General features: G+C 39.1%; 1 protein-coding gene and 2 long non-coding RNA genes across 3 annotated transcripts; 2 read left to right on the forward strand and 1 right to left on the reverse strand.

Annotated features, from left to right (window-relative positions):
• Positions 1-618: 618 nt before the first annotated feature.
• On the forward strand, positions 619-1,403 carry LOC116056604. The gene is made up of 3 exons (XR_004106616.2): positions 619-886; positions 1,081-1,228; positions 1,343-1,403. It is a non-coding gene; the product is annotated as an uncharacterized LOC116056604 (long non-coding RNA).
• An 803-nt stretch (positions 1,404-2,206) lies between these two features.
• On the forward strand, positions 2,207-6,294 carry LOC116056601 (G2/M phase-specific E3 ubiquitin-protein ligase-like). The gene is made up of 4 exons (XM_031308797.2): positions 2,207-2,683; positions 2,794-2,994; positions 3,537-3,726; positions 5,011-6,294. Exons 1-4 carry the CDS (start codon positions 2,372-2,374, stop codon positions 5,313-5,315), a joined length of 1,008 nt encoding a protein of 335 aa, XP_031164657.1. The 5' UTR covers positions 2,207-2,371; the 3' UTR covers positions 5,316-6,294.
• Positions 6,295-10,811: 4,517 nt separating this feature from the next.
• On the reverse strand, positions 10,812-13,587 carry LOC116056603. Its single transcript, XR_004106615.2, has 3 exons — positions 13,189-13,587; positions 11,717-11,783; positions 10,812-10,849 (listed from the first exon to the last, which is right to left on the reverse strand). It is a non-coding gene; the product is annotated as an uncharacterized LOC116056603 (long non-coding RNA).
• Positions 13,588-13,789: the final 202 nt, after the last annotated feature.

Below are 13,789 nucleotides of genomic sequence, written 5' to 3' on the forward strand. Positions count from 1 at the left end.
AAAACATACACAAAGGAAGTTATATGTTTACCTTTTTCACCGGGGGCATCGGTCTTCGTTATACCCAGAGGAGAAACTCGGACCAGGTTAGCTACGGCTGGCCTTGTTGGAAAAATTTCATTTTCCACAGAATGGTCTGAAGACCAAGTGAGAGCTGAAATAACAGCTATCTTCAGTGGAGCATTTGGGTTATCAGAGCACCAGTCACTTCCATTTCAGTTTTTGAGCATCATCAAGGGGTGTAAAAAACTGATGATACCAAAGGTCACCTCCAATTTCCCCTGGGGTGGTAAAGAAGTTGCCTCCGTGTGTTCCAGCACTTGTTTATATATCATGGCAGAAATGGAAGTTCCTACACAGGTGAGCATATTATTGAATCAATTTGTGTGGTAACTTGGAGAACAAAAGGCTCAGTCTAAATTGGTTGCTGCCCATTTATTGAACTCAGAAAAAAATCATAATCATATGCAACCAAGGATGCCCATCTTTGCTTTTAGCCCACACTAGTCCACAGATTTTTGGCCTCTACATTTCCACAGACCTTGGGCCTTGATCTGTTACTGCACATGGGACGGAACACACCCATAACCTGGTGATCCAGTGATGAGCAAACCTGTACTCAATAACTGAATGATCCCCTACAACACATACCTCTATCTCCATCTACTAGCTAGATGTTGTATACTCCCCACACTTAGAAAATATGTAATTTTTCAATCAGATAAAATTATCTCTGTGTCACACTGTAAAGATTTCACCTTGTAACTTACTGTACAAGTTGCCTGTTTTTACATAGGAGTTCACACCTTTTCTTTTGTGCAGAGCTGGTGTGTGGAGCTGTCTGATGACAGTGATTTTGAAAGCCCGGTTGTACAACGAAGGAGAGGTGAGTAAAAAAAAAAACAATCAACACCCCTCATTTGTGTGGAAAATCACAGTAAATAACAGCCTCTTGAGGTTAATTGCTGATCTGTCTTGATTTTTGTGATGAATTGGTGACTTATTGCATTATTGAACTTATTGAAACAAGTATTGTTTAGGTTATTATTAAAAGTTACTGCGTTGATTCTCTTCATGTAGTGAGTCAGAGAGATGCACCGTCCAGAGCCCAGAGGGAACACTGTGAGAGGCAAGAGAGGGTGGAAGCCAGTGCTCCATCTGATGATGGGATGGAACTACAGGGACAGCGAGGGCCAAATGAAGCTATGAATCACTTTGCAGATTTCATGTACAGTTATATGTATTAACTTAAGGTTTTCTCATGTAATATTTGTTACATTTTATGTTGGTCCATTTTGTTAGGGAACAAAACCTCTTTTATCCTCTTGTGTCTAATTAACAGTCCTATTGATGTTGAAGAAGATGAAGCCATTGAGGAGGCCATCAGACGCAGTCTTTTAGAAGAGTCTATGCAGACCTTACAGGATTCAAGGTATACTTGCTTAGCTAATTTTTAACTTTCAGTGTTGCACCAGTCAAAATAAGACACAGTCAGTGTGGCTTTCATGTGTGTTGGTAATAACCATTATCCTTTTTGTTCTGAAGGGTTGCAGAAAGTTTGAGCAAAGAAGAAATTACAGGTATTGTGAAAGCTCACAGTGAGAGGGTTGTCACAGAAGCATACAGACTGATCTACATCAGCCGAGGGAACGTGTGGACAACTGCTCTCTGACAGTTTAGTAGACGGAAATTCACTGAGAGCACCGATCAGCTGTATGTCACCTTTGCCAGTGACGAAGGCACCAACGAAGATGGAGAAGACCTCGGAGGGCCAAGGCGAGAATTTTTCCATCTGCTTGTAAAAGTCATCTTCAAAGAGAGTGGAGCATTTGAAGGTAATCTTTTTTTGCGAAGTGTTATGTACTTTATATCAAATGTACTTCTGTGCTGTGGTGTTAAAATTATTTTTCTTAAATACTGGGTAAGCTGCCCTCTAAAAGTTTGGGTAACATACATACATAATTAACTAATGAGCGCTTTATTAGCCGATTAAACTCCACAAGGATGCTGGCTTTCTCTGTCGACATTACTGTCTTTCATGGCTATAGTGGAAGACTCTGGTATCATGTGAAACTAGACAACATAAGGTGTCCACTGCTATCAACCATGTCATGCTAGCTTGTTGGAAGGGGGCTAAATAGCAATAACAAATAATAAGTTAGGCTAAATATTAGCCCTTGACTTCTCACCTCAAGATATCTGAATGAAAATGGGTTCTATGGGTACTCAAAAACTTAAAACCCAACACATCTTCAATAAACCTTGTAACATGTAACTTTATGCAATCCCTTGCAGTTTTTGCATGCAGTATAAATGTGTTTTCGCCTATTCTAAAATTCTATTCCATATACAGTATTTCTGTTATAGGTAAATGGTATTCAGATTATTGTATGATAGCTTGAGTGATTCTATTTGTCTTTACTGTATAAACACAATTGTTTTTTGTCTTTTTGTCCTAGAGTCTCTAAATGGCTTCACTCCAAGAATGAACATTTCTCATGTGCAGAATGGAGTGTACCGCACTATTGGACATATGATGTCTACCATCATCGTCCAGGGTGGTGAACCTCCAGCCCTCCTTTCTCCTCTGGTAGTGGACTACCTTCTGACAGGACGCGTCTTTCAGTTGAATGTCACTCCAGATGATGTAGCTGACATGGAACTTAGAGAAGCCCTGAAGAAGGTATGATACGAGTGTGATACAATTTTATTTGCTTCAATCCCAGTTTCTGAGGTGTTTATTTTAGTTCTGAATGCATCTATCATATCCTTATTTTTTGATTGCTCTTTAAGGTTGATCAAGCATTAACCACCGATGAGCTGGAGCAAGCAGTGGAATGCTGTGACTCATGGAGATACCAAATCGAAGGTCTTCCGAACCCAGTCAGCATGGACAACAAAGATGCATTTGTGCAGAATGCAATACTTTTCCATGTCCTCATTCAACGACAGAGCTGCTATGATCAGTTAGTTGAGGGTTTGAAGTACTATGAGGTAAGTTTAGACTTAACTATAACTGTAATTGCATTCTAGTGTACAACAGATATTGAATTGCTTGTGCATGATTTTTATCGCACACTGGAACACTGAGTTCAGTGTTCAGTCCCATTCAAAATCAACAATTTGAATTATCTACAGATCGCACGGGTGTTCAGACACCGATTACATTACTTCCCCACCACCCCCAATCGCTTTGCCTTTTTTTTTTTATAGAAATAAAACCCATTCAGTTAATTTCAGCATCAACGTTCATCTCATAAAAAAACATGCTTACTGTAAAACACTAAGCATGTTATCAATACGTATTTGGATGATGGATCATACAACTATAAACTGAAAATGTCTGCTCCATGACCATGGAACAGCAGCGGAGTCGCAGCACAGAATGGGGTAGTGACACATCTGTCCTCCCCCCTGCTATCTGCTTCAAACACATGTAGCTGTTAGCGAGAAGCTGCTCTCATGTCTCCCTGGGTCACTAAAAGCGCATGCATTTAAGGGTTAAGCTTCTAATTGGGCTTTTGTTGTTTTCACAGGTTCTGCCACTCCTGAAAGAAAGGCCTTGCCTTAGGGTCCTTCTTGATATGCCCAAAGAACCCAGTGATGTCACAGCACATGTTGTGGTTACCCTCCTGAAACCTAACTACTCTGTTCTGGGAAGTAACAGAAGACCAAGAGAGGAGTTAATGGTGGTTAAGTTCAGAGAGTTTCTTGACTGTGTGCAAGGTAAATGGATGTAAAATGTAGTATGGCTAAAAAGTAATCTCTTCCCTGATAAGCTCTAAGTTTGCTAACCATTATTTTCATTATCAGTTAATCTGCCAAATGTTTTCTTAATTGATTAGTTTGGTCCATAAAATCAGACACTTGTGAAAAATGTTTAACTGTTGTCCAAACCTCAATATGACATCCTCAAGTATCTTGTTCTGTCCATAGCCCCAAAATATTCAGTTTACTGTCATAGAGAACTAAACAAACAAGAAAATATACACATGTAGGAAGCTGGAATCAGAATTTTTCCTACTGATTAATTGATTATCAAAATAGTTGTTAATTAACTTAATAGTTGTTAACTAGTGGATTAATTGTTACAGCTTTAATCTTAAACAAGTCTCTTGATTGGCTGAATAAGGTGTCCTGGTGGTGGAATAGATCAAATATGTGGCATGGATGGGTTTTCCCAGGACTGGTTTGAGAACCACTGATGTAGAGGATATTGCAGTGCATGTCACAGTACAATGTATGCACTATCCTACTGCAGTCAGAAGTGTTACAATAGGCATTTGTGATAAGTGTTTGCTCTGCCTTATTTCTACATTCTCCTACCTATGTTGAGGATAATTACAATATGTCATTTCACTGTCTATAAAACCATGGCACGTCATACATGTCATGTTATCTCTTAACGGTCGAGGTTTTTTAGCAATCAGTTGAACAAAGCCTGAGCCAGTCAGTAGAAAGCCAGTCAGTAGACAAAGCTTCAGCAAGTCAGAAATGTTAGAGAGCTTTATTCACGGGACCCGGAGACCTACGTCGTGTTGCTACCAGACGCAGTCTGAGGTTCCAAAGAAAAGACACACTTCTTATAGGACATTCTCACAAATTACATCTCCAAGTATGGTATGACAGGAATCAAGATGAGCACAACACCTCTTTTGCACAACATTGTATACAAGGATGTAACCCCTAGCAACCAACATCAGTGACATTTACCCAAGGCCTGGTCTAACATACATGAAGGCGTCAACCCCCCTAGTCAGGGCCCCTTCTATCTTAACAAACAAGCACTTAGGCCCAATTACCTTGAGGAAGAATGCCACAGATGCAAAACATCTCTCATCATCCCAATTTCTGTTCACCCATACACACATATATGGAAATATCTTTAAGGCTAGAAATTTCTTACTACACTCTACATATTTTGAAGTCAAGCTATATGATAATTCTGTTTTGTAGATACAATTGTAATGTCTGTATTTTCTTTTGTTCTGAAACTTTTCAACCTTGTAGAGAAAGAGCTTGGGGAACATCTTAATACCAGAAACCTCACTGAGGCAGAAAAGGCGTTTATGCTGACATTGAATCCTGGACACATCCTAGCCTTTGCAACGGGAAGCAGCAAAGTTCCTGCAATTGGATTTTTTCCCAGTCCAAAACTGACTTTTGTTCATGATGACACGAAGCACCTCCCCATTGCTCACACATGCTCAAATGAGCTTCAGATCTTTAACAGAAAGAATCTGGCAGATGACAGTGAATTTGATTACAATTTTCTGGTAGCTCTCATGAATGAATCAACTTTTAGTGCAGTGTAGTCTACAAAAAAACAATGCTTGGATTGTACATTTTATTTGGAGCCCAGTGCTTTTAATGGATGGACATCAGGTTTACAAGCTGAGCATCTGGTGTAGCATGACTTGTTAAAACTGTTAAAACTTTGTTTTGCCTAAAGTCTGATCTGAACTACAGTCAGTCAGCATGCTATAATCTCCTGTAAAAACATTATTAATGTCTTCTCAGTAGTGTAAAATGACTAATTCCTTTACCAACTTTATTTCTTTCAATGCATTTACAAGAAAAAAAAAAAGATTTTATAGGAGCTCTGTTTCCTTCAGAGGAATTTTCACCGTTCACATTGCTGATGGCTGAACTGAAGAGGTTCATAACAGTTTCAGCCTGATTGTTGTTGAGAAACGTTAACATTCTACTGTAACCATCCATTGCGCCATGTACAACTAGTTTCCATCTTATCGGTTTATGATTTCTGTCTATGTGCCACATATAGTTTGGACAAGGCACAGTGCATACTCGTGTTTGTATTATAAATTTTTTGCTTGAGGTTGCACTCTTGTCAGATTTCATCATGTCCAGTTGTCAGTATTATGCATTTTTGCAGTATTGCTGTAAGGTGTAACCAGGTGTGTTCTTGTCTGATTAATATTCATTGTTCATTTTAGTTGTATCAGACAGACTTTTCATTCCATTTAATTATTTAAATGCAGTATTTCAATTAAGTGGCCAGTTCTATAGACCATTCCAGAAACTCTGAATAAGCTGTGTACGACTTCAGTAATGAACATCCTGCATTGTCATTTTGTTTTGGTGAACAGATACCTTGAGAATGTGAAGTGAGAGTATTTGCAGACCATCAGTATAGTGTAATTTGTTATTGGTGGCTAGCTGCATACCTCAAAACGGATTTCATGACTTTACTATTTGCCTTTTAGCTTGTTTCAGCAGTAATATGCACAGACATGCAAATGTTTCATTTGATTTGTTTGCAATTTGATTAAACACCACTTGCAAAAAAACATTTGCTTTTCTTGTCCAATATCAACAGATATGATAAAAGTTAATGGAAAAAATGAATCGATGAGAGGAATTTCAAAAGAAAAAAGTATATCTTTAATATTTTCATAAAGCTCACAGGTGTCAATCATCTTACAAAGTAAGTTACAGTTGGTTGCTTCACACTTTCACTGTTCTGGCATAACAAACTTGTGTTTTCCAAAATCATACGTATTATTCACAGGTTGGAGAGGATTAGAGAAGTGCAAGACATGGAGGTAGGTGGATATACTGAGTCACACACACAGGAATAAACTGATGTAAGAATTCACAAGATGGAATCAGATTTTTTTTCCTCAAAACATGACTCATACCAATTAATTGACTATCAAAATAGTTGACAATTAAATAGTTGACAACTAATCATCGCAGTTCTAAAATACAATAACAAAATTCATTTATAAATTTGAGTAATTTACAATATCGTGTAATGTTGACATGGGTCAAAGTCCCACTCACCCCACCCCTCTTCTGTACACACAATGAAGAGAAAATAAATCTGTATCATTGTCCACATTCAAAGCCTCCATTGACTCTAGTTCGTAGAAAATGGGTGCAAACACATGACTGCAGTTTCTGTTCAAGTCACGATTGAATCGTTCAATTCGCTGGTTATGTACAGAGCTTCCAGTCAACACAGAATTTTCACCTCTGTGCATTCTCCCCAGATAGCAATTTATCTTTGGCCCAAATGTGGCCCACATATGCAGTTCTCTTATGGCCCACATTTGGCCTTGAATGACGGCGCTGACCTCAGGTGAGTGTGGCTCCCGAAACTCAGCCACAGGTCCCCCTAATGTGGCCCAAATGTGGCCCACATATGCAGTTCTCTTATGGCCCACATTTGGCCTTGAATGACGGCGCTGACCTCAGGTGAGTGTGGCTCCCGAAACTCAGCCACAGGTCCCCCTAATGTGGCCCAAATATGCAGTTCTCTTATGGCCCACGTTTGGTTTAGTTTGAAATGTAAACAGACTACAGATAACTAGTTACCCAGTTTAAAAAGTAACCATTTTAATTACTTTATCAAAGTAGTGAAATTTATTACATCTGATTACTTTTTGATTAGTATTCTAAACATGTTTATAACTGGGCTATACAGCTGAATAACAGTGAATTTAAACCAGGCAGTTTAAACCTCACAGTAGTACCAACATAGTCAGACTTATAAAATGCAATATCTACATAAAGCTACATATAAGCTTTTTAATTGAAAAGATTTTTTCAGATGTAACCCCATTGTAATACTAAATTAATTACATTTTTCCTCAGTGACTAGTTACATGCAGTTTCTTGCTCCCAAACCTATAGAAACACAGTGAACCAGCAGCTATCAGGGTGCGGCAGCTGACTGATGTGCATTCGCAGACTCAAACAGTTTAGAATTACAAATTTACAAATGTTCCCTAAATACCTCAATTGCCTCAGAAATGCCATGGTAGATGCTTGCTAGCCCTAACCCTGCACCCAGAGAACCTCTAGTGCATACTCAGTTACTGCAGTAAGGAAAGTCAGACGGGTGTATGGTAAAAGTTAGCTTGAAAATAAAGTTTTTAGGCAGCTTGGACTGAATTTTGTAATGCTTTTTATTTGCACATTTAACAGTTAAGACTGGTCCTGGCTGGTTTCTGTCTCAAGTTCTCTGGCTGTTTGTCTTTTTAACTCTGGAACTTGGAGATTGTTTCAAGCTACAAATTGCCTTGAACCTTTTCAAACTCAAAAGTGGGCCTATGTTGACAATACCTGACCAATTTGGTATTCCTAGCTTCATGTTTAGGTTAAGTGTGTTCAGTATTATAGTTTTGTCATTTTAAGAAAAAAGGAACACATACAAATATTGAACATTTGAAAACACACTAAAAGAAAATTAATCTTAACATTTACTAAAATAGAACATGTTAATAGTATAAAATGAATCTTAACCAATCTATAAAACACAATAAAACAACTATTTACGTGTGTGTGTGTGTGTGTGTGTGTGTGTGTGTGTGTGTGTGTGTGTGTGTGTGTGTGTGTGTGTGTGTGTGTGTGTGTGTGTGTACCCCCAGGATCCTCCAACTTAAATTCAAGGCTTTTTAAGACCTTTTTAATACCATTTCAAATTAAATTCAATGCCAACTTCGTACCCATTCCGACAGAAGTATGAGGGGAAAATGTAAAATCTGTATATATTTTTCAACCCTAGAAAATAATGATGTACAAGTAGGCTACTTGAATTAAATAAAACATTTTATTTAAATTATCAGTCATTTAATACAATTTACTGAATAATAATATAATCGAATTAAATAAGATATATTACACTGCATAATTTTACTTTTACTTTTGGTACTTTAAGTATATTTTGATAATACTTTTGTACTTTAACTTAAGGGAGATGTTGAATGCAGGACTTGTAACTGACAAGTAACTTGTAACTCTACACAGTTTTTTTCTACTTTTACTGCAATACATGATCTGAGTAAGTCTTCCACCTCTGTAAATCACCAATAACAGTCATGCATGAAAACCTGCAGCAATGTTTAACACTGAAAACACACAGCTCAGTTCAGCGTTTACTTGCAGCTCTGCTACAGTAGCAGATAGCCGTTAACATTACCTGCCGGTCACATCGTCTCTAAATAGTCCGCTCACACTGAAGTCCTGCACAGATCAAGAGATGTTAGAGTCCGATGACTGCTCGATACGCTGCCCTTCTCGCCCTCTCCGAAATCTTTTTAGACAGGTTGAGTTGAGCCTCGAGCGCAGTCAGCGCCACCAGCCTGCCGTACTGGCTCGTCCTGAGGGCCTTCTCTGGTGTCTGTTGAGGAAAACAAACACAAAACACAGAGTGAGGTCTGATGTAACAGACATAAAATGGACTGAGTCTTTAAAGTACATATCTTAGAGTTTTACTTACATTTTGTAGCCTCGCTATAAACTCCCTCTCCTCCTCCAGTCCCGAGGTCCCTGACTCCTGGTAGGGGACAGGGGTTTCGTCCTCGGAACTGGAGGAGGAATCAGGATTGTGGGACCTCTTCCTGGTGGTGGAGGCTTCTGGTGACTCTGGTGATGGTACAGTGGGGGTGAGGGCCTGGCGGAAATCCCTCATCCTCTTTGACTGGGCCACGTTCAGGCTGAGGGCGTAGAAGCAGTCAGCTGTGGCCGTGTTGTGGCACAAAGGTGGCCACCATCTTCTGCTGCTCGGCAGACAGGTTGTTCTTTGCCTTAAAACAGTAGAAGAGAAAAGATTGCTACAGCCAGCATATAGCTTTCTGATCACGGTCGGAAACTAAGCAATCAGGAAAAGTTAACACATTGAACATTTAAAATTAAACAGCTGATTAACGTGAGCTTGTTGCTCCGTGTGAGCTGATGACCTCATCTGTTGACATTTCTGAATGCCTTCCTACAGCTGCTTCATAAAAGCTTTCCACACAAACTAACGTACATGTGTCATTAGTATAGAAAAAAAAATTTGATTTTAACTGTGTCGGGCTCAGACACAAACTTCTTAATGCCTGTCGGACGCGGGCCGGGCTCGCACAGAAAAATTCGGCCCGATCCAGACTCTAGTGTGTGTGCATAACGTTATGAGCAGTTTGCAGTTCACTGTGCCGCTAACTGCTCGCATCATCTGTACCGATGATCTAACATGTCCAGGGATACCATATATCGTCTGCAAAAACTCCCACAGTTGTGCACAAGGTCTAGGATACTGTACATCAAAAACATAAAAAGCCTTAAAGCAGGCATCTACTGCCCCAAGAAGAGATGGGTGCTCCAGGGCATGTCCATGCACTATAACAAAGGCTTGCGATAACAGATGCCTGTCCCCAAGAAGAAGCACATGTGGGACCTCTGTGCTTGTCCTTTTCGTAAGGTATTCAGCGATGTTTGTTCCAACGTGTAGAGAGAAAAAAAACTTTATAAAGACACCTTTACTTCAGATATTAACCCTCGTGACAGGCATAAGCTTGAGTGATAAAATGAAGGCCAAAATTATATATAATCTATGTGGATTTAAATTATGTATTAAGTAATGGGTTAACAACTGGAAAACTATGTCTTTCTGTGTTTGCTCTAACAACATTTCGTTTTAATAATGATAACAATAAACTGAAACAGATCATTGTTGTGCAGTGGTTTGGTCTGACACGTGTGTGTGATAGGTCTGAGAGAGGTAGGTAGTAGAGGATGGATACCCCAACTGAGCCCGACTGGACCCAATGGGCCAGGCCGGGTTCGGGCAGATATTTAGAAATGATGTTCGGGTTCAGTCACATCACAACCAATTTTAAGCGGGAAATAAAAGGAAAATGTATTGAGGTCTGCAAATCTTCAGACAATCTGTTACAATACTTGCTGACGCTTGTTTTATTTGTTACATTTGTATTAACTCACAGGCTGCTCACCTATGAAAGCTTTTGTAGATTCGGCGTAGCTGGGGCGGACCGTCTTTCTCCGGATTTTGTAGGTGCCGGGGTCACCACAGGTAGCAGAAGCAAAGCGATGTGCCTGTCTGCAATATTGCAAGCATAAAAGTCAAATGTAAAATTCTACAACTCTGTATCACATTCTGGCGACTACATTTCAAAATGCAAAAAAGATTCCCTGACCTTGCTCTGACTTTACTACAAAATGCTCAAATTCCTTGATTTTCCGTGCCTGGTATAGACCCTCTTAAATGTCACGGCATTCCAGAAATGTAGTATAGTGCATGCAGAGCAATGCATTATATTGTTCTTTTCTTGTTTCTTCTTTTTATCATTATTCTTCTTCCAGGCCCTAATTTGACTAGAACCGCTTGCTGTAGAAATTCCATTCAAAATATTGATGAGTTGGTCCTTGTGCAAATTTTGGGTCTATGTCTTCTCATGTGATTTATACTTTGAGATACTGAATAAGAACTAATAAGCTCTTTGTGACATCAGTGAAACTTCATTGAACTCAATCTAACTTAATTACATTTGCAGCACCTGATCATTGATTAAAATGTGTGAAGTCCAGAGAAAATTTAACTCAGGTTCTTTTTTTCTGCATGGAAACTGGTCAAATACTAAGCCGTATAGATGACATATTTCGTTGATCGGACCAGTATTATACTAAAATATCAGTGATCATAAAGACATTTATTTGTAACAGCAGGCCTAGGCTATTTTCAGACTATTTGTTGATTTACAGCAGGATTGTTAAGTGCTGCATCAAAACCAAACCTACAGGATATATTGTTGCATTTCGGGGCAGTGGTATCAGAAAATATTACCGGCAGATACCCACATTTACAATATCAGTATTGGACATGAAAAAGTTGTATTTTGCCATTCTTATTCATAGTACATATATGTCTTTTACTAAAAACTTATAAGCTTTTATAAAATGTGCCTACCTTCAAATGTAGAGAGTAAATCACCCAGGTCCCATTCTACCAGTTTATTTTGAACATGATCATCCATCTACAGGAAAACAATAATAATAAAAAACATTACAAAGCTGCCATATATCACTTTCAATAAGCATTCAGAAATGTCAAGCAAGCAAGCGGTCATTCTCATTATGCCAACAACATTTGACAGCTAATAACATAATGAATAATCAAGAATAGTTATTTTGGCAGGCAACACACGCGCGCGCGCGCGCACACACACACACACACACACACACACACACACACACACACACACACACACTTCACTGCCAGCACAGGTTAGAATCAGCCAATTTCTATATTGCATTAGTGGAATTCAGCTGCATGGAGGTAAAGTACTCCGTGACAATAGCTCATGCAGGTCAAATTTAACACGTTGGTCCCAATTGATTAGACTGACGCAAGACTTCTTTGCCAGGTTGTTCACTAACTAAAATGAACCTATTGGCGGGAACCGGCGATGTGTTCGCCTGTCTTTGTCAGCATTACAATTTGTATTTTGTATTTAAAGGAACTACATAAAGTACTTAATACATAACATTTAGTAACGTTACACAAACAGCTAAAACACATGCAAGCCTGAGCATTCAAAGTAGGCTACATAATCACTGAATACAAATTTCGCTCTTTTTTCTGCATGTTCACAATTCAGCAAGCAAGATGGCGGCGTTCGTCTTTTAACACAGTCACGGTCATTCGTAACGTAGGCTGAGGACGGTTACCGGTAAAAAAAAAATTTGCCGCGCATTTTAACACTTCTAAATTAAAATATCCAAAACTAATTTACCGTTGGCAATGTCCGTACGTTACTAACGGTCGGTGGATTAGCTAACATTAGTAACGTTTTATTCATAAACCGCTCCTTAAACCGAGCTAGCTACCAAGCCAATGTAGCATACAATGACTCAGATATATCTTAATAAATAAGAAAACCGATAGACAACGTAACTTTGAATGTGCAAACAGACATAGAAGATAACAACGATACAGCCTTGAAATGTCTCCATTAACGACTCCTTTGAAATAACGTTAATTAAGTTAAATGTCACACTTCATAAGCTAGCTAGCTAGCAGCTGGCTAGCTTATGTGAGTCATTGTATGCTACATTGGCTTGCTAGCTAGCTAGCTAGGTTAGTGCCATGACAAATGTTAGCACGCTTAAACGTAGCTAACGTTGATTTAGCTCGGTTTAAGGAGCGGTTTATGAATAAAACGTTACTAACGATAGGTAATCCACCGACCGTTGGTAACATTCGGACATTGCCAATGGTAAATTAGTCTAAAGTCTAAAAATGGGCGGCAATTTTTTTTACAGCTAGCAGCTAACTAGCTAAGTTACGTTAGCTAATGTAACATTAGAGTTTATTCTAGAAGCACTGTTTAACAAAACACATTTTCAGCAACAAACTACCGGTAAAATGAGAATGCTTACCTCGCTTCCCTGCCCCAGGAACCAGATGTGTTTTTTAAGAAAATTAGTTGCTGCTGTTCCGACTCATCGAGAGCGAGAGACGACGATGTGGGGTGACTGGGGGTTACGTCAGTTGAAGAGGTGCGCTTGTTTTTCCCTGTGTGAAGATCCAGCGGGCGGGGTGCCAGATAGAGCGATCTCTTCAATGTGTTTCTGTCTTCGCCCGCCGTAGTTCTTTGCTGGTATTTATTTGTAACGCAAATCGTGATAGGATTTATATTTAATAACGTTACTTGAATAAAACGAAGCTAAAACATAAAGTTATTATTCTAATATCGTTAGACTGTTTTTAAACTAAGCTAAACCATCTGATCTAATCTACGAAACAAACGTTTTTTATACGTCTTTTATGTCACGTTTTTTATTCTTCCCATACCATGTCATGACTCGTGTGTGTGTGTGTGTGTGTGTGTGTGTGTGTGTGTGTGTGTGTGTGTGTGTGTGTGTGTGTGTGTATATATATATATGCGTGTGTGTGTGTGTGTGTGTGCGTGCGTGCGTGTTAAAACAATGTCATCCAAAATAAGGCGGATCAGCAGTGTTGAAAAACTGAAGCCTGGAT

Source organism: Sander lucioperca, chromosome 2 (assembly GCF_008315115.2).
Source record: "Sander lucioperca isolate FBNREF2018 chromosome 2, SLUC_FBN_1.2, whole genome shotgun sequence".
Lineage (NCBI taxonomy): Eukaryota > Metazoa > Chordata > Actinopteri > Perciformes > Percidae > Sander > Sander lucioperca.